Source organism: Camarhynchus parvulus, chromosome Z, assembly GCF_901933205.1.
Source record: "Camarhynchus parvulus chromosome Z, STF_HiC, whole genome shotgun sequence".
Lineage (NCBI taxonomy): Eukaryota > Metazoa > Chordata > Aves > Passeriformes > Thraupidae > Camarhynchus > Camarhynchus parvulus.
The window spans coordinates 36366197-36393420 of record NC_044601.1 but is presented as its reverse complement, the minus strand read 5'-3'; the positions used below and the strand labels follow the sequence as shown (position 1 = coordinate 36393420).

The following is a 27224-nucleotide window of genomic DNA, read 5'->3' as shown; positions in this document are numbered from 1 at the left end:
TGATTAGAAGGACACAGAAAGCACTTTCCTATAAGACTCGCATTTGGTATAAAATAAACCCCCTGAAAACCAACCTATATAAGAAGAGAGCACTGAGAACCAACAGGATATACTGTGTAACAGAATTTTTTTTTCCTCTGTAAATCTTATCAAGTCAAAAGAATACAGAATCAGGAATAAAGCAATAAAAAGCAATACAAGAAAACTGAATATGGTTTCTTCATGGATATTAGTATTTATACCATGTTAGATCCATTTTCTTTTTAACTGGGAGGGGTTTGATAGAAAACATAATTGTTGTAGGAGTTCTAAAGGAAGTAGGAGTGTATTCTGGTAAGTACAATACCGTTCAAACTAGTGTACTGTTCCAAATAAAGGGGGGAAAAGACTATATATAAACCGAGAAAGGGCTGGGACACAAAAGGAGGACATGGTTATATTACTGTAATGCATTATGATGGATGGTATTTGTTTTAATTATTTGTTCTAAGCTCAAGTTACGTGTTTCTTTAAAAAATCAGGGTCAGCTATGGGTCACAGTCCAAGGACAGAATGGTTTGACACACTTCAGGGAGGAACAGGCGAGCGCTGAACTGCAGCTCACACAGAAAGTGAGAAGCTACCACCAGACAGCCTGGCCTCAGAGGGAGCAACAAAAAGCTTTTTTCTGCCACTCAGCAACAAAAAAAAAAAGCCCCCTGTGAGTTAACTGAAACCAAGCACTGTTGCAAGTATCTTTGTTCCAGTACCCAGGGGGAAATCTGGGACATAGTGGCTGGACAGCAGCCAGGCAGAAAGGGACCTGGGAGTAGTGATTAAAGGCAGACTGAACACTAGCCAGCAGTGAGCCCAGGTGGCCAAGAAGGCCAATGGATCCTGGCCTGTATCAGCAACAGGACCAAGGCAGCGACTGTCCCCCTATACTGGACAGCAGTGAGGCCACACCTTGGGTGCTGTGTCCAGCCCTTCCCTGAATTTAGGAAGGACAGTGAGATGCTGGAGCGAGTCCAGAGAAGGGAAAGCAAGCTGGTGAAGGGTGAACCAAACCCTATGAGGAGCAGCTGAGGGAGCTGGGGCTGTTTAGCCTAGAGGAGGCTCAGGGGAGACCTTACTGCTCTCCACAATGACCAGAAAGGAGGGCGCAGTCAGGTGGGAGTCAGTCTCTTCTCACAGGCACCAATGACAGGACAAGATGACAGTCTCAAGCTGCACCAGGGAAGGTTTATGTTGGACATTAGGAAGAAGCTCTTCAGAGAAAGAGTAATCACACAATGGAATGAGCTGCCCAGGGAGGTGATGCAGTCACTGTCCCTGGAGATGTTTAAAGAAGACTGGATGTGGCACTTGGTGTTGACAACGTGGTATTAGGTCATAGGTTGGACTTGATGATCTCAAAGGTTTTTTCCAGCCTAGGTGATTCTGCGATTCTATGATCTTGTTTTGCAAATCTGCCTGGCCTTGGTGTTCTATGTTTATTTTTATATATTTCAAGTTTAAAATCAAAATTAATTTGTTTTTTTTTTGAATTTAAAAGCTGTTCAACATTCTTTGGACAGCTAACTCTCAGAGCAGACCTAAGCAAATTTGTATCCAAGCGCTATACAAGTCCGGTCTCATCACACTCCTTATAAGAAAGAATTACAAGGCAACAGCAGACAGAGATGTATACTTTTTCATTATTTTCATATAGTCCCAGAATATCCCCTACCAAAGCATAATTCATGTAGACAAACAAACAAACCCCAAGGGCAGCAGGTCAGAAACATGGAGTGACAGCCCAAAGATTAACACAACAAAAATGATACTGCAGTCTGGCAGTCATGTTTATGAAAACAAGGAAGTTTGCAGTTCAGGCATTTGTACAAGCCTGCAGAAAGCCAAGCTCCTTCATAAAACAGGATTACAGGTTTTGAGGGAGAAATGGGAGAATAGACAAGTAAACATTTCCATTATGCAGCTAGATACTTTTTGGAAGGAATGACAAGAATTTGTTTCCTCAGAGGATTATTGGCCAGGTAGATACATGCTTTAAAGCTCAGGTTCAGAAAGTAATTCAAGTCCTATTCTTAAAAATAAAGCCCAACTTAGAGAAAAATAAGAAAATGATGAAATATAGCCACTAAACATTTCAAATGACATGACCTTTCACAAATTAACATATAAAGGACAAAAAGTTCGAAGATCTTATACTGCTTACCTAATATTTGTATCTTCTAGTATTGCTTTGAGCATATCCGAAATGTGTTTCACGTGTTGAGACCAATATGTAGTTGGGAGCTCTGACGATGAAGGATGAAAACAAAACACTTAAAATCATAGCCTGTCCACTAGAATGTAACACTGAAGCATTAAGGTGGCTGCAAGATTTCTCCAAATTGATTAAGTTATAATGAAGTATTTAAAATTTCGTTTCAAAATTTCCCAATTTTAAGCAATACCTATTACTGTGTTTCATACAAAAATTCATCGATAAAGCCATGGAAGGAAGACAGCTAGGAATACTGAAATGAGGCTGATGTTCCTTTGCTACCGCAATATTAATATATAATCAGTGCAGTAGTATTTCTAGACGCTCTTGTACTGAGTTTTAATTATTGTCCATGAAAAAATCATACCAAATTGAACAGTGGTTTCTTGATATGTATGAATAGGAAACCTGAAAAAAAGTTGGGTTTGCAGCCTAAAATATTAGAATTCAAGCCTCAGAGAGAAACAGAAAGCCTGTTTCTGTGAAATACATGTGATTTTTTCCATAATGACAATTACTGATATTATAACATAAGAAGATTGCAGTATTTTTACAATCTCTTAACATGGCTATCATTCCTACATAATTATACATTCTTTCTTTGTTATTCAATTCTGATTGAGTTTTCTTTAAAGCTACATCTGTAGTATTGTTACATAAGAACCAGACATTCCTGCAGAAAAATACATTAAAAAAATATTATGAAAATTGCTAAATCAAACACACCCTATAAAGGAAATGGCAAAAAGTTATCTCTATCCCTTTTAAAGTTATTTTAAGACATATATATACATATATGCAGACTCATTATGCTGCAAATACTTTATTAAAAAACTTACCAAAAGGACGTCTGACTAAACTTCTAACAAGAGGCTGGTGATGGTATGGGAAGTAGGCCTTCAGTGGAAATTTATACTAAGACACAAAATCATTATTTTAAGAGGTTTCTGGTCAGTTTTCAAAACAAACCCACAGTGAATAATCTCATCTAAAGCAGTAATTAACAATACAGACTGAAGCAAGAAAACAGAAAATTAATTCTTTAGTTAATTTTAGGATTTGGCATTAAAAGGGGGATATTTAGGAAATACTTTCTTATAAAAAGGAATTATTTACAGATTTTAAAATTATATGCATCAAAAAATATTCAGAGCATGAAGAAAATTACGTTACTAGTCCTATCTTTTTCTGTAATCACATAAGTTTTCATTCTTAACATGCAGAGCTTAAAAGAGACACTAGTTTAATTTCATTTTCCAGTGTAAACAGATTCACACATGATATTAAACTAAGAAGTAATAACATCTACAGAATCTGAGGGTGTTGTGTAAATTACTGCCATCTGTTCAAAAATGGAAACCTAAACTTCTTAGGACCTGATCCAGCAGCAGGTAGGGCAGTCACAGATAACAGATTTGCCCTGTTTATCTGAAAAAGTGTGATTTGTATGCTGTGAACACTGCTTGTGTAACCGAGACTAGCAGTATTAGCACACCTCTAATCTGTTTGTTCTGCAAACATGTACTACAGGCAGGTCTAACGTGGAGCATGTTGGTGCAAGTGCAACACCAGCTCCCCGTGAGACAGACAGAAAGCCAGCCAGGCCCACATGGTGATCACTGGCACAAAATCTAGTTGGAGTCCAGGGCACAGCAGGGTCAGCACTGGGCCCAGTCTTATTTAACATTTTCATTAATTAACTGGATGAAGGGGCAGCAAGTTCCCTTGGCAAGTTTGGTGATGACACAAAACTGGGAGGAGTGGTTGATACATTAAAGGGTTGTGCTGCCATCCAAAGAGACCTTGACAGGCTGGAGAAATGGGCTGACAGAAGCCAAATAAATGTCAACAAGGAGAAAGTATAAAGTCCTGCACTCGGGCAGAAATAACTCCAGGTACATGCTGGTGGACACCCAGCTGGAAAGCAGTTTGCAGAGAAGGACCTGGGGGCCCAGTGGACACCAAGGTGAGTGTGAGTCAGCAGCGTGCCCTGCGACAGAGCAGTGAGTGGCATCTCGAGCTGCCTTAGGCAAAGGACTGCCAGCAGGTCCAGGGAGGTGCTCCTTCCCCTCCCCTCAGCACTGTAAGCAGCTATTCCAGCAGTCTAACCTGAAGTACGATGCCCAGTTAATGCTCAGTTAAATAAAGGGCCACAAGGATCATTAAAGAACCAGAGAACTTCCATGAGGAAAGACTGAGAGGGCCTGAAGAAGAGAAGGCTCAAGGGGGATCTTACCAATGTATATAAACACCTAAAACGAGGGTGCAAAATAACAGAACAAGGGTTTTGGCAGTGGTGCACAGAGACAGGATCAGAGGTAATGGCACAAACTCAAGCACAGAAGGTTCTGTCTGTGTATCAGAAAACACTTCTGTGATTTATCTTTTCACTCTGTTTTCACTGTGAGGTGGCCAAGCACTACCACAATTTGCCCAAAAAGTTGTAGAGTCCCACCTGTACATAGTCCTGGACAACTGGTTCTAAGTAGCTATGATTTGGAGCTCGGGAGTTGGGCAAGATGATGTCCAGAGGTCTCTTCCAATCCTCAAGCAATCTATGATTCTCTCATTTACCTCTTTGAATCTCCACACCATTAATCTTTCTGACAGCTGCCACACTGCAACAGAGATTCACTCTCCTATCACACAAACCTGTGAACTGCCAGACACATGCCAGTTCTTTTGCAAATTTTATGGATGTATGTTTGCCTAGAGTTTTTTCAGTTAACTGTCTCTAAATTCTGAAGGTCTCAGTGACCAGGCAGAACCCACTTCATCTTCTGTCATTAATGTTTTTACCATTCTTCTACTAAATGCTACTGGAGCACTCTATGTCCTGTCAAGGGCAATCAGATAACACAAAGACAGATATCTTATGAATATATGTAATGGTGGTATGACCAAAGGCAAAAAAGGGATCTGACTGACTTAAAGTTTAGGAAGCAATCTGTACCTGCCTTTTTGCAAGTTAACTAAAATTACATTTGATTCATAAACTGTGAGACAAGGGACTTTTAATTCTATCATTAAAGATAACACCTTAATTAGAATTCCACTACTTAAACAGTATACAAGTTAAATAAAGGAAACTCAATATTTAAAACCACTTTAGAAAAATGGGCTGTAGTCCATGTTAGCTGCTAGCTAGCGATGCCAGCAGGCAAAGGACTTTCACCTTCCAGAAAACGTATCACCTGCAAAGCAGGATTAGCTCTTGGGTGTCTGATGGGTGTGGAACCTTTACTTTCTTTCTCACCCACTGATCCCCACCTGAGGCTACACAGTGTGCTGTTGCCATGCAGTCAGGGTGGCACAATATTATCATGCACAGCCCTAATGTATTAAGCAAGACAGCTGCCTGAAGCCAGAAGACAGATTCAATCACACTGCTAATTAAAAGCCAGTATGCCACAAGTTCCAAGAAATCCCAGTATTCTCTTAATTACCATCTCCCTCAAAAAGATGCAAAAACTCAAAGGAACTGAAAATTATTTTCTTAAGTTTAAAAAGTGGAAGATTTTAAACGACAAGGTCTTCCCAAACTTGCATCATACAAATTTGATTTCAAAAAACAAACAAGATGAACAAGATGGTCAGGATGTAACCATGTGATTTGGGAATCTGAAGTCAAGTTTGCAACCTATAAGTAAAGTAAGATTTTTCATATCTGTATTTTGAAATTTTAAGGTAAGAAACTGATCTTGCTCTTGTTTAAATTAGCACAAAACTAATTCCATTTAATTCAGTTCAGTAAGACCGGTACAAAAACCTGTGCAGAAGAAGAAAGACTAAGCTGTAAAATTTGAAAATTTAGACCAAGGAAAATTTGATCAGGAACTGAAACCAGTATGTATTCTGTGTCCCAGTATGTATTATCCTGTGTCTTTTACCTTCTGAACAGACAAATATGACTACTCAATATCCTTCTTATGATTATTTAGGGGACTAGGAATGGGATTGTTACCTCTGTTTCAATTATTGTCAAAGACCCTGCTACTGCAAAAGAAAAATGCATCTAGCATTTTACCTTCTTTTTATCAAAGACGAATGTTCATGTTCACTCTACAGGCAGAAACCTCAGCATCAGGGGACTGAGCCAGGGAAAAGCACTTTAGGCTGATGAACTTGAGGGTTAAGTTAGGTAAACTGCTCTTACATGCTGGTTTCATGCTATAATTTTATGCGCAGGTGAAGATGTTTGAACTGAACTTTGGCATATCTATGCAGCTACAGAGGGATGATATTATTTATATTCAGTCACCTCTCTTAAGAGTAGAATTGGGCTTTTTTCTTGCGAAATTTTGCATTTTGTCACTGGAGAAAAATACTAAGAAAGAGATCTTGACTAACCTGTTTGTTTTCATTCTGATAAGCCTGAAGGAAGAGCTGTGTAAACACCCGTATAATTGTCATAACTTCTGGGGTTCCATCAGTTTCCATCAGTGCATTCCTATGCATTGAAAAGTTAGATATGACAGATCAGATAATTAGTCTGCCCATCACACCACTGTTAACTGAATGAAAGAAAAAGTTTTATTCTTTGTATGTTGTAGATTCAAACTGTGTCTGAGCTCATTACACCACTAACAGAAATACTAATTTTGCAGGCTTTTTAGATTTCATTTTTAGTTAAAAAAACCAAAAACAAACAAAAAAAACCCCCTCATATACAACTCCTACAAATAAATTAGACTTAGTAAATATATACAATATACATGCAGACACATAATTTATCCTACCTAAATAAGTATACAATTAAAAAGACTAGCACAACTTTATTAGCCAAATTTGGCATCTGATCAGTTTGTTGTGTTCAGAGTAACCACTCCCATGACTGAGTTAAGCATACTTTATAATGTTTTGTGGCATCCCATAGGCCACTCTAGAGGTTTAAAAAGGTGAGTGCTTCAACTTGCCTTCCATAGAGCAAAATAACCTTGAGCAAAAAAACCTTGAGAAAAACACATAGCAGCAATTCTCATTCTCTTATTTGAAAGACATATAGTAGAAAGGAGAAAAAATGTTCAAAGTAAGTTGCCAGTGAGATACAAGTATTAGAGAATTGTTTCATGCCTCCTACAATATATGAAGAGTTAACACATTACTGTAACATAGAAATGTCACAAAACTACAGGCAAATATAATCACTGGTAAAAAAACAAGAACTAGTACATGGAAACTCAAGACAGTCTAGGTGTATGGACTTCTGTATAGCCACACAAGGCAAGAAAACATAGCAAGACAACATTGGGAAATAAAAGCAGTAAGTAATATCACTGTGATAAAATCATATAGAACAATTAATCTCAATATGCATGCAAATAGCAGGAAAAGTTATTACAGAAAGAGACACAATGCTTAGATCCATACTTCTAACAGAACACTAACCCCAAATATAAAAGAAATTTTGTGCCAGCTATAGAAACCTAACACAGTTTCCAAGCAAGGGAGTACATTTTCTTTATCAACAGTTCTCTAAAATCTCACATGTGATTACAACTGGAATAGTAACTTAACATCTGCACACCACTTGATAATAGTTGGAAGGATGTAGAGAAATAGAACAAAAATAAACAGAAGGCTGCATAAACCAATTGGTCTGCAAAAACCAGCCAACATATACTTCATATAACCAGCTTCAAGTAAGTATCAAGAGGTGAGACACAGTATTCTTAAAATACATCAATGTTTTAATACCAACAATGTAGAGGGACAAGCACACTAGGCAGAAACAATTCAAAGTAAAGAAAGGGAGCAGAAATGTAGGCTTAGAAACAGGAAAACATCATTTTTTTAAGACAATTTGAAACATTAATAAAGTGCAAAGTTTTACCAGGAAATACTGTGTTGGACAAAGCCCTGCATCAGCTGAGAAACATAATTTTATCCATTTCTACATCTACCAAAGGGGAAGGATGCAAAAGAGTACTGAAGTAATGTGATTCTTTAAAAAAACATTCCATATAGCATGACCTTAAATAAGCCAAGAAGCTTGGCCAAATTTTGTCTCCCTGTACCATCACAATATACAGTCTCCAGCCTAAGACATCAACACACATCTGCTGAAGTCACATCAAATTTTAAATGCATCTTGCTTGGGAAAGTGATTAATCTCAACTCTTCAGAAAGTGCTCTCTGTGTGCAGACACACAGAGACCACAGCAACAAAGGACTGCCAGAGCAGGGCTCCCAAGTGGCTCCACTCTCTCAACACAGTGGTCTACAGTGTCTACAGCCAAGCCTCTTCTGTTAGTGCCTGCACAAACCTGAATGTGCACAGACACACAAATGCCCCCACACACATGTACCTGGGAGCCCTGTTTTCCTAAGAAAGGAAACACTTAATGAGCAAAGGATGTCAGTCACTAAATACGTTATTGCTGTATTGGAATTGTTAATACTGATAACCCTGGCAGTAGATCTACTTAAAATTAGTAAATATTAAGTCAAGTGCAAAGAGGAGAAAAGCCACTGAAAACTGAGTATAAAGGATTTGAAGTCCCTGCGTGGTAACCAATATATTGGTTGCTTCAAAATAATTTTAATGCATTCAAAACTAAACTCACTATTAATAGGTGAATCAATAGTTAAAGGCCATTAAGAGCATATCTAAATAAATCCTGAAAAGTATATAAGCAAACTGTAAAAGAGGCTACACTGGTAAGTGCAAAAGGTTTTGCTAAAAGCTACCTTCTTGTTGGCATGGGCCAGGCCATTTCAGCATTTAAAATTTTCACCTCAAAACTGTATTTCAACCACAAATCTCTACTGAAGTACAAAATAAATTACAAATTTTAAAGGCTAAAATACACTGTAGTCAATTGTACCACTGATTATTATGATGTAATTTTTACTCAAAGTTGGTAAGATTTTTAACATTTTTCATTATTTTCAGCGTACTACACAGAAAGAGACTTTAGAGCATACAGGCAAAGAAAAAGATAACCTGAAATTATAATATGTTGCAGATGATAGTACTGCTTCTGCTCTTGAAGAAAACCTCAATGTTTAAATAGGTCATTTAAAGCCCCTCCCACATTAATTTCAAAACTTACTTGAAAATTTCATTTACAATTCTGAAAATAGCAGGATGGCTTGCTGCTTGTGGCTGTTGATAATCAAATGAAAGAAAATTAGGTATTAATAAGGAACAACTCACACAACTGTCACTGCATAATTTACAGCTTAACTCATTGATGCTATTACACAGCCATTGTTAAACTGTAACTCTAAGATCAACTCTCACTAAGCCCTCAGATTTTCTCAGGATTAGAATTCTTAGGATTCTCCACAGCAAGACCAAGCAGGCTCAACAGCTGACAAATGCAAACACCTGGGATCCCAAACTGTTTATGACAACAATCACTACAAATACTAAAGGTGGCAGACAGAAAGAACAGGTTGTTGCATGCAATTGCTAGAGACTAGACACAGGGAGTACATTTTCAAAAAGCTTTTCTTTCCTCTTTGCAGACAAACCTCTCAGGATGTGCTCTGAGATTCTTGCTACATCTTCAAAATTAAATTCCACAAATTAAATTGATTTTATCACCTTTGTCTTTAATAGTTTTGCATGCATTTTCATCCCAGATATTTTCTCACAGTATAATCTTCTTTTGTGAACTTTAGTGTTGCTAGTAGAAGCTGTCTCAGTGCATCAAAAAAAAAATTTAACTAGTGAAGCCTTTTACCATGCTACCACACGAAAGACTGTTTTCAGAAAGTTGTTATATTAAACATGCACCAGTAAACAAACTGCTTTCTAATTCCATATTCTTAGGCTTTTACGGAGCACCTAGAAAAAACCCCACGTACGCATTTCCCAAAGTACTAAGTTAAAGTCTAAGTTGAAAAGCAAATCCTCACTTAGTGTCTCTGATGTTAGTGCCTGAAGATTTAGTAAGAATATATATAGTTCTTGAACAGACTAGAGTAAAGCATGTTTAATAAAATGCCTTATATAAACTTTAGGAAGCATGGTGTTTATAAAATTTCATTTATCAATACAGCTTAAAGTGCATAATGCGCTACTGAAAACTTGTATGCACTCATTTCAAGCTAAAAAGTACCAAGTAGAAAATTAACATAACACTGTAATAATATATATAAATTCTGTTTTTAAAAATAATCTATAATAATTATCATAACAATACTAATAACAATTAATATCTTTTTTATTGTACACAGGGACAACAAGGACTTTGCTTGCTGCAATCCGTACATCATAATATCAGAAAACAATCAATCCTTACTAAAAAACTGTTTGCAGAGCTGCTCCTCCGCGCAGCTATGGCTGCCGTGCTGTCCAGAGGGGGCGGCAGCCTGTCCTGCTGCTTTGCCCCATCTCTGCGCCATGGAACGGGCGCCACCTCCTGCTCCAGAGAGGAGCAGCGCCCCAAATCCCGCCGGAGCAGGAACCCCCGGCACCAGGCTGCCAGGAGGCACGGGCCTCTCCTTGTCTGGGGGCCTGGTTCTGTGTTCGTGTTTTGTTTGTGTCTTTCTTGGTTTGTGGGAAGATTAGACTACATCTCCACAGCTGCCTGCTAGATCCAGCCATCCTGAGGTGCTGGAGAGCAGTGGAAAGTGAGAGTGTGTTTTCAGTCCAGTTGATTCCATAATTCCTCCCCTGTCTTTCAGACACTCTACCCACCTTTGCACACACCCTCCTCTGATGAGGAACTCACACACTGTTGCTTAGGACAGGCTGGATACAAACCAGAAAGGGTCCACCAGAGGATCAGCTGACAGACCAAGATCAAATAAATCCTAGTTCTTCTGAACAAGTCCAAAACGAATGTGCTATTATATATAACAATGAAAAACTCTGCACATCCTCCTGGCAGACAGCAGCAATCTAACAGTATTCGCTACAAGAAATCATAGTTAATAGCCTCTAGGATTTTATCTAAACTACTGAAATCAATGAGATTGGTATTTCATCACTGGTAGTCAAAAGGGAAAAAACAAAAAAACAAAACCCAAGCCCAAACCCCAGTGTTACCAAATTTCACAAGATTTTGATCAATGGACTGTATGGAATTAATTTGCAAGCATTCAAGAACAAGCATGCTGTGATAATGCAAAATTCTGCCCCACAATTTGAAGATGCCCTTTGTTTAACAGGTCAAGAGCAGGCAGCACAATTCTGCTACTGATAGGAGCAGTTCTGGAATTTGGGAGGGATTATCATTTTCAAGAGGGATTTTAATAAAATTTTCCTCTTGTTGACATTATCTCCTTATATTTTCAAAATAAAAAGGCATTTTACATTTCAATAATCTTGTCTGCAACTATTCAATGCTTTTCACAGAAATCAAACACTATGTATTGTTCAATCACTTCTAAAACATGCACAAATACAGACAGCACAATGCACACTAAACAAGAAGATTCAAACACAGAGAATTAGAGCTGCATGTGTGGTATTATGATAGAAAAAATGTACTTTTAACATAACGTTTTCCAGACACTAGTCTTAAAGAACTATACCACTTATGTATCTGTATGATTAGAAATCAGAATCTGAAACAACTTATTTATAACACAAAGCCAAAAGTGAATAAAAAAATAAGAAAAATACATCTGTATCTACAGTAAGCAAGGAAATGGGGAAAAAAAGAGACAATAATCTGCATTTTATTCACATCACAGAATCCTCTGTAACAACCACAAGAATAAACATGGGGAACTAAACATGAACAAGGTCATACATATTTGAGGCAGTAACTTAATTTTCAGACTCACATGCAGTTAATTGGACACATTTCTAGAAGTTATGCACATCTAACTTTAGGAAACTACTATGGTGCTGTATTTCAAATATTGTCTGCATCTTCCAATTGTATATTTGTATTTCTGAATTTTATTTTATATTTACCAGTTTAAAATACGAAATGTTACCTTTTTCTTATAGGAAATTCCAAATGTGTTTTTATTTTGAAGAATGCATCTATTTTTAAAGCACAAATATATTTTTACAGAAGTTTTAAATGTGGCCGAATCTATCAACATTAAGAGTAATTTTCTCTATCCTTCCTCTTTTCTCCCCCACTAATTGCCTCTCTCATTGGCTCTGTACATTGAAGAGTATTTTTACTGTAGAGCTCAGGGAGAGTGGGGATAATTTAACCACTCAAATCATCACAGGTCTTCTGCTAGCCATACACTACACAGCAGACACCAACCCAGCCTTTTCCTCCGTTGCCCACACATGCCGAGATGTACAATTCAGCTGACTCATCTGCAACCTCCACGCGAACAGACCCTCCTTCTTCTTCATTTGCATCTACTTTCACATCGGCCAAGGACTCTACTACGGTTCATACCTAAATAAAGAAACCTGAAACGTTGGAGTCATCCTCCTCTTGACCCTCATAGCAACCACCTTCGTAGGATATGTCCTGCCATGAGGTCAAATATCATTCTGAGCGCCTGTGGTGACAGTCAGAGGGATGGCCAACACGGCAGAGACCCTGCTGGGACTCTGTCACAGACCACCCAGCCAGGATGAAGTGAAATATTCTATCAGTGGATGTTTCATGATCACTGGCCCTTGTTCTTGTGGGAGACTTTAACTTGCCAAATGGCTGCTGGAAACTCAGCAGTGGAGAGGAGACAGTCTAGGAGGTTCCTGCAGCGTGTGGAAGGTAAATTCCAGACACAGCTTATAAGGGAGCCTACCAGGGCATGCCCTGCCAGACCTGCTGCTCACAAACAGAGAAGGGCTGTGGGACGTGTGGTGGTCAGAGACCATCTTGGGCACACTGACTGTGGAATGACAGAGTTTCTCTATTCTTGGTGAAGTAAGGAAGGGATCAAAAGAACCTCTACCTTGGACTTCCAGAGGTAGTCAGGAACTTTGGCCTGTTCAGGACACTGGTTCAGAGAGTCCCTCAGGAAACTGCTCTTAAAAACAAAGGGCTTCAGGAAGGCTGGACATGCTTTAAGAAGGAAATTTTAAGGCACAGGAGCAGGCCATCTCCATGTGCCAATAGATGAGATGGCAGAGAAGATAACTCCCCTGGCTGCGCAAGGAGCTTCCATGGGAACTCAAGAGAAAAAAGGAGAACTTATGACGTTTGGAAGAAGGGGCAGGCAACTCAGGATGTCATTAGGTCATACAGAGAGAAAACTAGAAAGGCAAAACCTCAACTAGAACTCAATCTGGCCACTGCTGTGAAAGATTATAGAAAGTGTTTTTATAAATACTTTAACTACAAAAGAAGGACCAAGAAAAATCTCCATCCTTTACTGGACATGGAAGGGAACAGAATCCCCTGTTGGGGATGAGGAAAAGGATGGGTACTTAATGCTTTCCTTACCACAGCCCCTAACAGAAAGCTCCATTATCCTCAGGACCTCCTGAGCAGGTAGACAGGGATGGGGAGCAGAACAGAGCCCCTGCAATCCAAGAGGAAGTTATGAGCCACACAGACAATCGCAAGTCTGTGGAGTCAGAAGGGATCCACCCAAGGGTACTGAAGGAGCTGGCAGAAGTGCTCATTAAGCTGCTCTCCATCATTTATGATTAGTCCTGGCTGAGGTCTCAGATGTCTGAAAGCTGGCCAGTGTGACATCCATCTACAAGAATGGGGGAAGGGAGGATCCAGGGAACTACAGGCCTGTCAGCCTGACCCTGGTGCCAGGAAAGGTTATGGATCAGGTCACCTTGTGCACCACCACACTGCACATACAGGACAACCAGGGGATCAGACCCAGGAAACAGGGATTTGGGACAGGCTGCCTGACCAACCTAATTACCTTTTATGACCAGATGACCTGCCTATTGGATGAGAAAAATTTGTGGATATTGTCTACCCGGACTTTAGCAAAGCACGTCAGTGCAAGGGCACTGAGAGGCTGCAGCAAGTGCAGAGAAGGGCAACAGAGCTGGTGAAGGGTCTTGAACATCCTGTGAAGAGCAGCTGAGGGAGCTGGGGGTGTTTAGCCTGGAGAAAAGGAGACTCAGGGGTGACCTTATCACTCTCTGCAACTGCCTGAGAGGAGGGCACAGCCAGGTGAGGATCAGCCTCTTCTCCCAGGCAACCAGTGACAGGACAAGAGGACAGAATGTCAACCACTGTGTAGATGAGGAAGAATTTTGTCAGTGAGAGGGTGGTTAAACATTGGAACAGGCTGCCCGGGGAGATGTTGGAGTCACCATCCCAGGAAATGGTCTAAAAACAACTGGATGTGGCACTTAGAGTCATGATTTAGTTGACATGGTGGTTTCTGGTCAAAGATTGGACTCAATGATCTTGGAGGTCTCTTCCAACCCTAATGATTCTACCATTCTATGCTAAAAAGGTGGAAAATAAAATGCAGCAAGAACAGATGGTTTATAAAGAAGAGGAAGACAACAAATTTTAAGCCCTCTCAACCTATTGCACTTTTCTTGCAACATACCTTTGAAACAAATAAAACTATTTTGGAAAGCTATCTCAGAATCAAACAGAAACTAAATGACACCAGTTCAATCACATCTCTTTTTACATACATGGGCTTTAGAAATCTGTGTATACACATATCTATCCAATCCTGGTAAAACATAAAATACTAGTATGTGTATTTACTGCACGTTTAGTTGTTAATGCAGACATACAAATCCTAAAGTTACTTCAGAAAGGAAGACATCCACTCACCCACTCAATTACAAAGAAGCTAAGAGACCATCTGTGATGGTCACTTCACTTGTTTTTATTACTTCTGAGTAACTACAGAATTTCCAATATTAATTTCAGTTTAGCCACAAACATAACAGCATGCCATATAAACATAAGTTAGTGGACCATCACACAACAATTTCTCTTGGAATTAAAATATGTGAGTAGTACATATCAAATTTATTTCATCAGAGAAGTACAGTAGTTTACAACTATCTGTGTACCTTAGATCTCAGTGAGGTTTAAGTACAGTATGATTACTGTATCAAGACACTTGATTTAGGTAAGTTACTCTAATAATGAAATTAGGAAAGAGCTGATTGAAGTTTCCTTCTTATAATGTACTACAATTAAATCACTAACATATTTCTGACTATTTGTCATCTAAAGGTTTTCTTCTAGGTAGGAAAGTAGAAAACTAGTTTTGTCTCGTGATTCCACTATTACCATATCCATAAGGTAAACAGAGCTTACATCCTAAAACACCATAATCCAACTGCCAAAAAATTCATATCCACATTCCTAAATAAATATTTAAATATCCTTTAGGCAGGTTAAATTAATATACTGTTGGATTCAAAGTGCTGGCTAATTTAATGTTACACAAATGTCTTTGCAGTAAAATGAGCATGTTGTACAAAATACCATTATGCATCTAGACCACTATTTCAGGATCACATTATTTTCCTTCTATACTGCCTCTCTGAAGCCTCTCATCCTGTTGTTTTTACCTGCTTTGCCATCTCCCATATATGCACCCTGCCTCTTATCAATGCCTATCAATCCAGCTGCCTACTGCTCTCTTCTTTACAGCTCCATTCATTCCATTCTTTGTCCACAGGATGTCCTCTCTAAACCAGCTTTCAAAGCTGCTGCACTGGTCTTGTGAATACCTTATTTTGAAAGCAAAAAGTCTTTGGAGCAGAGGCAAGTAAAGACAACCTAAGTGTGCTAGCACAGTAATGTTCAATTTTTTTCAGAGATCAGGATGTGAAGGAGACTGAAAGATGAAGATTTTTATTAAATGACAAAATCCAACATTTGAAACAAGTATTTGACTATTTTTAAAATATATTTTATATTTATAACCTAGATTTAGATATCTTTTTTTCCCCAGCTAGTACATGGTATAGTACCAGATAGTATATAAAGTTTACAATATATCTGACATAGAAAAATTATGCATAGACCCTTAGGTAGTCTTTTTGCTGTAGTACCTAAATCCCCAGATGGCATATGAAGAACTGCTGACACCAAGGCATTTATGAGATTTGCAAGTATCATAATGGGATCCCTAAAATAAGAGATTTCCAGGTTCAATTAAAAAGGAAGAATATGTAAAGGTAGCATTCTTTCCCTGACTAGAATACGTACTCTGTAAGCAGTTTCATAGGCTGAAAATAAAACACCATATGCCATTCATTAGTCTGTCATTTTATGAAACATATAATTTGAGTGCATAGCACACATGCTATTTCACACTGCAATTAACAATTAAATTTACATTTAGCGCTGCAAACAAGCTCATTATTTTGGAAAAAGTACAGTGCCAGGTTTTCTCATAGGGAAGATTTTAGGAGCTCTGCATAACACAGCATTTGAAAACAAATTTTAATTACAGGTTAGCAAATGTTCTGCATTAAGAATTTTGTTCAGGTTTGCAAACAAAACCAAGCAACTAAGCAGTCCATAACAGTCCATAACAAGGGATTCCAATTGTTCAGACTGCTGGACAAAGGGCACAGAGATTGAAGTAAAAACAGAATCAAATCCCTCCTGGCCAGTTTATAATTTTTAAGACAGAGAAAGGTACTCAGCACCCTCACCACTGAGATCCTTGTTTCTTTACCCATTCTTCATCACTGGATGAGATCTTTTTTCCCTCTTCTACCAATTCAGTGTAAAAACTAAAAAATTAGTGATGTTTGTAAGACTCAAGATTTGGCTTGCATTAACAAGTCCTATGTCCCATAATGGCCATTTATGCTGATGCATGTCTCAATGCTGACGTCTTTGAAAACTGTCACTCCTGAAGCATGACAGAGCAGTATCAAATGTACTATATGTTGCACATACCAGCAATGAGTCTTTTATGACACAAGCCACTTCTTCCAGTGAATTCAAGTGAATGGAAAACAGCTGGTCTAAAAGATGTAAGGTAGCTTTTTCAAGGCTTGGTAAGTGACGAAGCCAAAGGTTGAAGACAGCTGATTCAGGAAGGGAGATCTTCTTCCTGGTTTAGAGAGGAAAATACTGTTTTATCTGAGTAACTAGAAGGAAGATAGAAAAAAATTCAGTCGGGTGGTTTTTTTTAATATATTGGAGAAAGAAGAGACACAAAGATCAACCTGAAGCAAGTGAGAGAAGATCTTGTTTAGAGTAGCCTGTTCAATAGCAAATCATAATTGCAAAGAATGACTGGTAATCACCATCATCTATAAATGCAACTTTACCACACATGTTTAAAACCTAGAAATTTGGTCACGTTGGATCCCATCAAAGGAAAACAGAATGTTTAAGTCTGGAGTTCCCTTCCCCTCTCAAGAAAGGTCCTGTCCCTGTGCTCTCTCAAACCCAGACTAGTTCCCGCAGACAGCTACTGACAGATGAACAGGAAGGTTTCTGCTGTATAAGCAAATCATTAGCTATCTTTGCAGAGAAATAAGGAAAAAACCCAAAACCCACAACAACAAAAAGGGGGAAAAAAGATAACAAAAAAAAAAGAAAGAAAAACTACTTAGCTAAGACTTCAGCCCACTAGCAGTGACCAGAGCTATATAACAGACAAATAGTTAAGACAAGTTATCTCTTCACCTAAAGACTTCAGCTATCAGTTTGTATCACCACAAAAGAAAAGCCACAGTGTGGACCAGCATGAATCAAAATATACTAAACTAACTTCCCAAGAAGAGATATCACAGCACAAAGACCCTAGAATATTTTTGTAGCTATTATGATAGTTGCAAATTAAAAGGTTCAAAGCAAAACAATACATAAATAACAATAAATATTTGCCTTGGTCTTTAATAAAGTTAAGATTAAAAAACCTAAAATTAGGCTGGAGAATACATGCAAGCTAAAGCTACTGATAAAACGGGAAAAACACCAGCAGAAAAAATACTAAAGCTGTTTCAGGATCTATTTTCAATGTATTTATTTTGCCATACATTTGTTTCATTATCAGCTCTCAGAATTCTGAATTTCATTTGAAAGCCTGTATTTTTTCCATTCAGTATTATGTAATGACCTTAAAGTATACATGAGGAGACAAGAAATACATTGAAGTACCCTGAATTTCAAAACTGCAAAGCAATGCTCAATTTCAGGATACTGTTTTATTAAATATTACTATTAAAGCACATACACACATGAGAGTAAATAAAGGATGACAAGAGATTAGCTGATTTTGCCACTATCAACTTTCTTGTTGTTTTTGTGACAGCATGGTAGATATTATAAATATTATAAATATTATAAATATTAGCAAAAGAAAGCTAATAAGCTTACATAGAGGTGCCGCAACGCTAAGATAGAAAAACCATACAAGAAGTTAATTGTAACGATTATACTCCCACAGCTGAACTTGCAGATGTCCCCACCAGGACAATTTTGAGTTCTTTGGAGCCCTGCAAGTGCCCCATTCTCTGGGGCAGGTTCCACCCATGTTCAGAAAGAAGACATGCTCAGAACTCAACAGAGTAAGGGAAAATAGAAGTCAATTGTAAGAGGGGAAAAAAATAAAATACAAGCACATTCACATTAAGACCACATGAGTTCAGTGACAGTCCTGGAATATATCATGCAAAGTACGTGTGATCCTGTACCTCTCTCAGGGAAACTTTTGCAAACTGCACTTTTGCTGAGGACCCTGCAAGAGTCACTTAGTCAAAAGCCATGTGAAATCAGGTATATTTGTTCACTGTGATAAGTAAGTAGCTCAACAGTTAATAAAAGAGACCTTTCATTCAGAAGAACCTCTTACTACCATCCAAAGAATGCCCTTACTCACAACATGAAGTGTCAGAATGGTCAAGATGGACTGCCCATCAGCTTACCGATATGAGAACAAAACATCTGTACAGAACCTGTGAACTTGCTCTCAAAGTCTTTCAGACTTATGGAACACGAACAGTCAGAAGCCACAAAAGATGGACGAGTGGAAGGGTGAAAGACAGCTCTGTGCTTTTGAGCACATCTTTCACTACAAACTGCCACATTCCCACTCCTTTTTAATTCCTTTTCCTCGACTTCTAGTAATACGCATGCATTAGTTATTGTACTTTTCCATTAATTATCTATTTTTGTCTGGCATCCTCAATGGATCACCACAAGAATATTCATTAGAACATCTCAGAAATTATGATGAGTACACAGGAAGAAATTAAGACTGCTTAGAAAAGGAGAGAAATGGATAATTGACACAAAATGTTCACAAGGGACATTTTCTAGTATTAAAAAAAAAATTGTTTATAGTACAGCATTTCAGGTACAACTTTAATAAAGCAATTCACAAGCAAATGCAGGCTATGCTTTCCCTGACATTTTCCCTTCCTGGCATAGCCAATCTTGCTGTTGTTCAGGTGGTCTTCATCCATTGACTAATTTTATCAGAACAGCGGGTTTAGTGGTAGCAAAACAAGCAGAGCTGTATTTCACAAATTGCTCCTCTTTCAGATTCATTAAAACTAATCTGCTGAAAACCAGGAAAATCTAAAATCTGGAGAAGCAATTTCACAAAAAAAAAAAAGAAAAAACAAAAAACCCAAAAAACAAACAAACAAAAAACCACCAAAAACAAAACCAAAAAAACCCAAAAACAAAACCCCAAAAGAATTATGAAAACATCAAACATCTATCTTACAGAAAAACTAAAATCACTCCCAAAATGTCAAGTTAGCAAAGGTAATACACTTATGTGACATAAATGACATTTCTGTGACAAATTATTACAACTTCCACAAAATTCCTAAAATCTATTGGAGTTTTTAACCTCCTTTTTAAGGAATAGGTGAGACAAAGTCCCAGTCAATATTTAAAGCTGTTATGCCACATTTTGTGCATTATAGCAATGTAAAATTCTGCTTTGGCCCACATCCTTAGCTCTGCTATCCAACTGCAAGGGAAATACCTTACTAGAAAAGTATACAGTGCATTCAGCACACAAACCTAGAAAAAGGACATTGTATTGAATTTATAGTCTTTATGAAAAAGCAAAACAATACAAACCCTGCCACTTACTTTAAAAAGGCCTCATTCACAGCCTCCAGAAACTCTGAACTCAGAATTTCTTTTGATGACCCTCCATGGTAAAGAAGGAGAGTTTCCAGCAATGGAGTTAGATCAGGCAAAGTAATGAGAGGCACACAGAAAATGGAAATAGCATTCACACGACTGGCTGAAATGCTGAGGGAAAAAAAAAAACAGAGTTCACATTTCAGAAAAGTCATAAATTCTAAACTGTTAAGCAAAGAAAAGGACATTAATAATTACAGAATATTAAACGTAAGACATGCATACCTAACTGCTCAAAAATTATTTACTAGGATGACTGTTGACATATCATTTCTTATTTTGCATAGAATTTTAAGAAGTCAGATAAAATTTTGATATTTAAGTGCTCAAAACAAACCATGTGAGGGATATCAACACAACTCTGAATTGAACCCAGTTGTGATGACTCCATCACCACATCCTTCCTAGTAGACACTTCACTGTCTTTCTCAGTGAAGGAAGACTAGAGACTCAAAGCTCCCAGGCAAGTTTCCTGGAGCCCCAGAAGAGACAACCTAACTGCTTTTCAGGCCTCCTGTTGTTTTTTTAACCTTTCTTTCCTCTTAACAGAAACAATTTATGAATCCTGATGTCTTCAAGTGCTCAGCTGGAAAATTTTTGTCTTACAGATCTATATCAGCTGAAGAAATACGTAGCTCCTTTACACAATAATAAAAAACAAACTACTTGCTGGATCTTCTCACTAAAACTACATGGTCGAAAATGGTTAAAGACAGTGGAATCTGGAACATAAAGAAAATACAGAAACTTTGGAACTTTAAGCAAATTAAAATTGCAGAGACTAGATTTGCGAAAAGAAGTCACAACTTTCCCAGAGAATATATATTGTTTCTAGCACATGAAACTGTAGCATTGACAGGAAGATACTTATAAAGACCAAGAACTATGAAACACTGGATTCCAGGAAATTAAAACATTGTCCTATATTGTTTGTAAAAGGCTTCCCTGAGTTCCTGCAAATTTCTCCTGATTCACTAAAAGAAGTGCATTGTCTGAAAAAATCTGAAAGTATTTTCTTTGAGGAGTCACCAATAGGACTTCAGGACCTATTGGTGAGGACAGGGAATTAAGAAGGCTGCTCAGCAATATGGACACGAGGTACTAATCATCCCTATTTAACCAGAGAGAGAAATAAAACAAAACATTTTCCAAGATGCACATTTCTGAGTAATTACCTGATTAAATATTTGTTTAAGGTTTCTTATACTGAAATACTTCAAAATGCACTTTTGTTTCAAGCATTTTTGTAAAAATGGTAATTATTGGGATGATCTGATCATGCAGCAGCATTTTCAAGACCTGAAACTCTAAATCAGTTCCCTTTACACAATTATGTTTCTAATTCCTTATCCAGGATTAGCAAAATTCAGCAGATGAATTTACTCTTACTTAACTTCAGAAGAAAAACCCTGTTAAGATAGTTTTGTTCTAGATAATCTTCAAAATATTTTCTTGGAAAATAGTGCACAATCCACTCTGCTGTGTACAATGAATTTGCAACGATGTTATCATCTGAATTTTTAAAATATCACTAAGTGGAAAAAGGAGAAAATGTAGATCTCTAAAAGCAAACTACTTTTGTCTCTGGAACTTGAATAAACATCCATATCATAATTTCTACACTCAAAAATCAACCTAAGTTCAAAGTTTTCTCTTTCTCCCGGCAGAAATCAGGTATTTTTCTTCCCAACAGTCTCAACCAGCTTTACAGCTAAGTCTGTTTAACCCTACTTTTAAAAATGTTGGCATTTAGTTCCTACAAGGAAAGAAACTTCATTATGCTCCTCATTAACTGCGTCCATAATTTTAATACTAAAATCAGTTCTAAACAAATTCAGCTCATTTCATCTTCCTTACCAAATATATAGATGCAAAGAGGAAGGGGAGGATAACAGCCAAGTTAAGCCAACAAAGGCATAAATCAGACAGCAAAAGGACATGATCATGTGATGAAGAGTGACAGCAGCACCATTAGCAAATGATCTTTGAAGGTCCCTTCCAATTCCTCTGCTACTCCTAGGTTAAGTACAAACCCTTACAAGAAGCCAAGCTTACCAAGCTTATCCACACCTTAAATCATCTACCAAATATATCCAAAGCTTTTCAACTCAAGCCTAATTTGCTCAAGACTGTAAAATGATCCTCACTGAACTGTAATGACCCAGATCAAAACATATCAAACTTATGTTTAGATAACACCTACCTCTCCTGAATGTTAAGTCCATTGCACTGGTTTTCTCTGAGTTCTGTTACTAATGAAATGACCATCTGTTAAATAAAATAAAAGTAAATAAAATACATTACATTTACTGACAATAAACAGACATTAGTTGCATGGTTCTCTGTGCGACTGTAAAGGATGTACTGTAAAGTTTAATAACTTCCTCTGTTCATCTATTTTGATTTTTTTAATTTTTTAACTATTGATGTCAAATTAAAGCTCTCCAAATCACTGAACAGACTGTACTGCAAAATGTTATTTTACACATTATATACTTTATACATTTTAAAACAAAGAAGATATTCACTTTAGCTCTGCTTCCCCAAGAGTAAAGGCATAACTTTCAGAAGAGTATTACTAATAATTTTTACACACTTTGTCTAATTCAAGTCAACATATCATGAAATATTATTCCCATTATTTTTATGTATCTTAAATAGAAAAGTGACTTTAGCTAACATTTAGGGTTCATCTCCTATTTTAAATGCAGCAGATACAGTAAAAAAAATTCAGAAGTTACATTCTAATACAAAAAATTATAAATATAATTTTAACTTCATGGGTAAAAAATAATGATAGAATAGGTTTTTCTTTTGTTATAGAGCAATGGGAATGGGAATTTTGTTTTTATGAATATTTATTATAGCATAATCTAATAAAATTTTCTCATTTGTCCAGAGATCTCCCACTTCATTTTTTCCCTTAAAAGGTTGTAAAAGTAACTGAGGTAAGAAAAGATAAACAAAGTTCAGTTCATGTTCCTTATCACAATGACAGCTCCATGTATGTGCTTATAAACTGGTGATTTATTATTGTTAAAATCTCAATTACACCAAATACTTACATTTTTAACCAAGTGACAGTAATAATCTGCTGATGTGTAGCCCAGAGCTGATATGAACGTACTGGTTTCTGCTTCATTACTTTCCCACTTAGAAGAAGAAAGGAGATGGCACAGCAAACTCTGAAAAATCAACAGAACGGCTATGAAGTTCCAGGCCAACACAAGCTGTGTAAAGGGATAGGACAGCTATCGAACTCTGCCTGGGTTAAGGCCTTTTGATCAGCTGTGGCCATTTTACACCATTGATACAGAAGAGCAGACAGCCCCACCAACCATAAGGAAAATGCTGCAGCTGCTACAATCAAACACACACACCACACAATTTCAGCAGCTGTCCAGTCTCAATGGAGACCATTCACATCAAAACCACAGACCGTAGCTAGGTTTCAGTTCTCTGAGAGCCATTTCAATCACCTGTAGTCTTGATCAGTCCCATGATCGAGAAGTGCAAGAGTGTAATTAACACCTACTTTTCCATATCACTTCTTCAAGATGCTCTGGGATTCAGAGTCTGGTCTCACACTGTAGAGTTTGCTTAATTTCCGCATTATTTTGAGAAGATGATGATAAAAATCTTATCTTGACATTTACTTCTCTGCCAATTTCACTACAAAATGCTTTACGTTTCATTAAAGCCTTTTAAATACATCATATGATAACCTAAGCTATCCTTTGATGATAGACTCCAAGTCAGATTAACAGATTTGGTACACTGGTTCTGCAGGCATGCACAGGGGACTCTGAGCACCGTACTCATGCTTTCCTAGCTCTTCAGCCCTATACTACAGCTCTGCTGTCATCTGGACAGATCTTACACCCCACCACCTTCCCTAGCAAACTCATTATGAAAACTAAAAATGCAAAATCTTGAGCACTTTTTTTTTTTTAAATCTTGGTATCATAACTGTGCTGAGATAGTTCTAAGTTGATCATCAAACTATCTGCTCTACATTTTTTTACAATTTCATTCCTGTTCTTGACTGCTACACGCTGACATAACAACAGTTATGTTCACTTTCCAGGGTTCATTTCAGGGCTTTATGTATCACTGACACTTAAAGTATAAACTTTATATGGCACCAAGTACATAAAATTCTTTGTAACAGAGGGTCAGCATTAGTATACACTGAAAAAGGCCTTCATTTAAAAAACATATGATTAAAGGAAAGTTCAGACAAAACCTCTGTGACTTCCGTGGGTTTAGGCTGCCTAGCTTCATTCTGCACATTCTTATTAATAAAAAGAGGAACCTGATGAAAGATTTTTGAGGGAAAAAAAAAAAGGAAACCTCATTAACTTATTTTGTCCTTTCAGAAACTCAAGTATTTATACATGCTTTTGTTGAACATCCCTAAGCAACTGCTTCAGAAGTCCTGGAATTAGATATATTCAATCCATGTGCCCCAAGTTTGATTGATGTGAGAGAGAAGAATCAGCAGATGAACACCAGCGGTCTAAGAAAATTTTCATTGTTCTCAAAATAAGTAACAAGAATTTGGAATACCTTATTTATTGTACTTCAGGATTCTTTTACTACCTTGAAGAGTTATGTTAAATGTCTAAATATCCTTTTCCTTCATAAATTTGTTCCTAGATAGCCCTCAACAAGAGCAGCTGCTGTTCTATTGGCATCCAGAGAATTCCCACAAACAAAAGAGAAGGAAAAATGCTGTGGCAAAACAGTTTCAAAGTAGTAACTTACATTCAACATTTGCATTCTTAAGAAAAAGACAGAGAAGAGCAGATACTAAAAATGTACAAGCCTCTAAATGTGTCAAAAGCAAAAGTTAAAATCTATGAACTGCACAATCTCCCAACAGGCCTTAATCAATTCATTAATAAAAAATAATAACCTTTATTTATTTTTATTGTCTTTCGCAACAATTACTAAACTTAAATTTTCTTTAAGGAACACTATCAAGGGTACCTACAAAACAGGATGGTTTACCAAGTAGAATGAGATAAAGAACCAAACTACAAGGCAAAAACAAAATAAAGGAGGTGTTATAACAGCAAACCTGGGATGCCACTTTCACAAGAGATAAGGAAGGGGCTTGAAAAGTACAGAGTCTGTTGGATTTATTAATGAAAGACTTACAAAAAGCTTGACCAGTGATAATAAACATAAAAATCTCTGAAAAGGATTTGGCAGGCTCACATGGCAGCAAATGACAGCTAAATTAGGGAGTGGCTTAAAATCCCACATATTCACCTGTACCACTATCAAATTCATTATCTCATGACCCCTTCTGTAACCAGAATTTTCCAAAATGTAAAATAAATTGAATACTCTCTTTGTGAAGAGTACTTTTGAAATTATCCCCCCCGCCCCGTCCTTGTGTAACAGCCAGTGTTAATCAAGCAGTAGAAGAAAAGAGAAGCAAAATGACTACACATCATCAGAGTCTGCATATGTCCTGCAACACTTTCCTGTGATGATTTTCAGTTTGGTACTGTTTTGGGGTTTTGCTTGCTTATTTACTTGCTTGGGGATTTTTGTTGTTTCATTTTCAATTTACTAGATCCATGCAAGGAATTTGCAGATTTTTTTCCTTGAAATGTACAAAATCTCTGAGCAGCCAGAAGGGGGCAAGGGAAACACAGGCAAAGAGATATTGTAGTCAAAATGAAAGGAGCTATTAAGTATTTACATAAGACAAATAGGTACAAAAGATGGAAAACATTTACAATTCAGCTCTGTGTCTTATGTATTTCATTTTACTGACAGTGTTGCAGTGGAAAGCCAGAGACATCCCTACATGCAACAAAGGTATTTATTAAAGCATCTGTCTTTTTCAGTTTAAAAGCTTTCTTAATCTTCTAGAACACACACAGAAAGCTCTCCTTCTCTCTAGAAAAAGTAGCTTATTTATTTCTTATATAATTCTGGTTGTAAGTGATAATTCTTTTACTACTTTATATTAACAGAGAGCTGTCTGGAAGAAAAATTAGTACTGATGCTTCACTCATACTTGACAAATGAATTGTTAGGATAAGGAATATTTAATGTCTTCATCAATGGGATGGGATTGAGTGGGACAGTAGGATTGAGTGCACCCACAGCAAGTTTGCAGATGACACCAAGACATGTGGTGCAGTGGGAAGGGATGCCATCCACAGGAAGGAGGGGCGGGCCTGTGTGAACTTCAAGAAGTTCAACAAGGCCAAGTGAAAAGTCCAGCACCTCAACTGGGCAATCTCCAATATCAATTATCAGGGATGAATGGACTGAGAGCAGCCTTGAGAGCAGAGAAGGGCTCGGGAATATCTGAAATTAACTCTTTCAGAAAGTACCATAGAGAAATATAAAAGATTTCACATTTTCTCACATATATAGGAAGCAATACAAACATTCAAACCTTGTGACAGGTTCCATTATTACATTATGAATCCCCCAAGCATTTGGAAAATCAAAAGGCATGACATATTACAGAGCCACAGTATCCAAAAGTTATTTGATACTGATGACTTTTAAGGAATCATTTCAAGATCAATACCTACGAGGTATTCAAGCACATGCTGAGAAAATTGTCAGTACTAACTGTACTCCTGTACTGATGGTATCAGCCAAGCATCCTACACTTCCCCAGCAAAATTAACAACTGGTGATCTGCATAATCATCAGTTATTCCTGGCAGTGAATCAATTACCACTCACTGTCTAATCCACTAATACCACATTCCACAAGCCAAGAAAGTGGATCTGCAGCAGAAATGTTGCATTCAAAAGGAAAAATAACAAGGGATCTTTTATTTTTGCATTTCCAGAATCAAGATGGCTCATTTTGGAAAACAACCACCAGTCAGGCACAGTCTAATATCGTAAATGACTTTTTTCTTGACTTCTCTCACCACTAAGTAAGGAAACCACCTTGGCTGTAATTGCAAGAGAAGAAATACATCCCCCAGCCGAGGATTAAAGGCATGCTATTCAAAATCCCATCCAACCTGAAACTGA

General features: G+C 37.5%; 1 protein-coding gene across 4 annotated transcripts in view; it reads right to left on the bottom strand.

The window, feature by feature from the left end:
* FANCC (FA complementation group C) overlaps nucleotides 1–27224 on the bottom strand; it is a 92303-nt gene that overhangs the window by 9604 nt on the left and 55475 nt on the right. For all 4 annotated transcript variants that reach the window (XM_030968668.1, XM_030968666.1, XM_030968667.1 and 1 more), the window contains 8 exons: nucleotides 23268–23387; nucleotides 22406–22470; nucleotides 20149–20313; nucleotides 16987–17143; nucleotides 9304–9356; nucleotides 6599–6698; nucleotides 3088–3163; nucleotides 2198–2279 (listed from right to left, as the gene is read on the bottom strand). In XM_030968668.1, the coding sequence (XP_030824528.1) occupies nucleotides 2198–2279; nucleotides 3088–3163; nucleotides 6599–6698; nucleotides 9304–9356; nucleotides 16987–17143; nucleotides 20149–20313; nucleotides 22406–22470; nucleotides 23268–23387 (818 nt within the window). The remainder of the gene's footprint in view (nucleotides 1–2197; nucleotides 2280–3087; nucleotides 3164–6598; nucleotides 6699–9303; nucleotides 9357–16986; nucleotides 17144–20148; nucleotides 20314–22405; nucleotides 22471–23267; nucleotides 23388–27224) is intronic.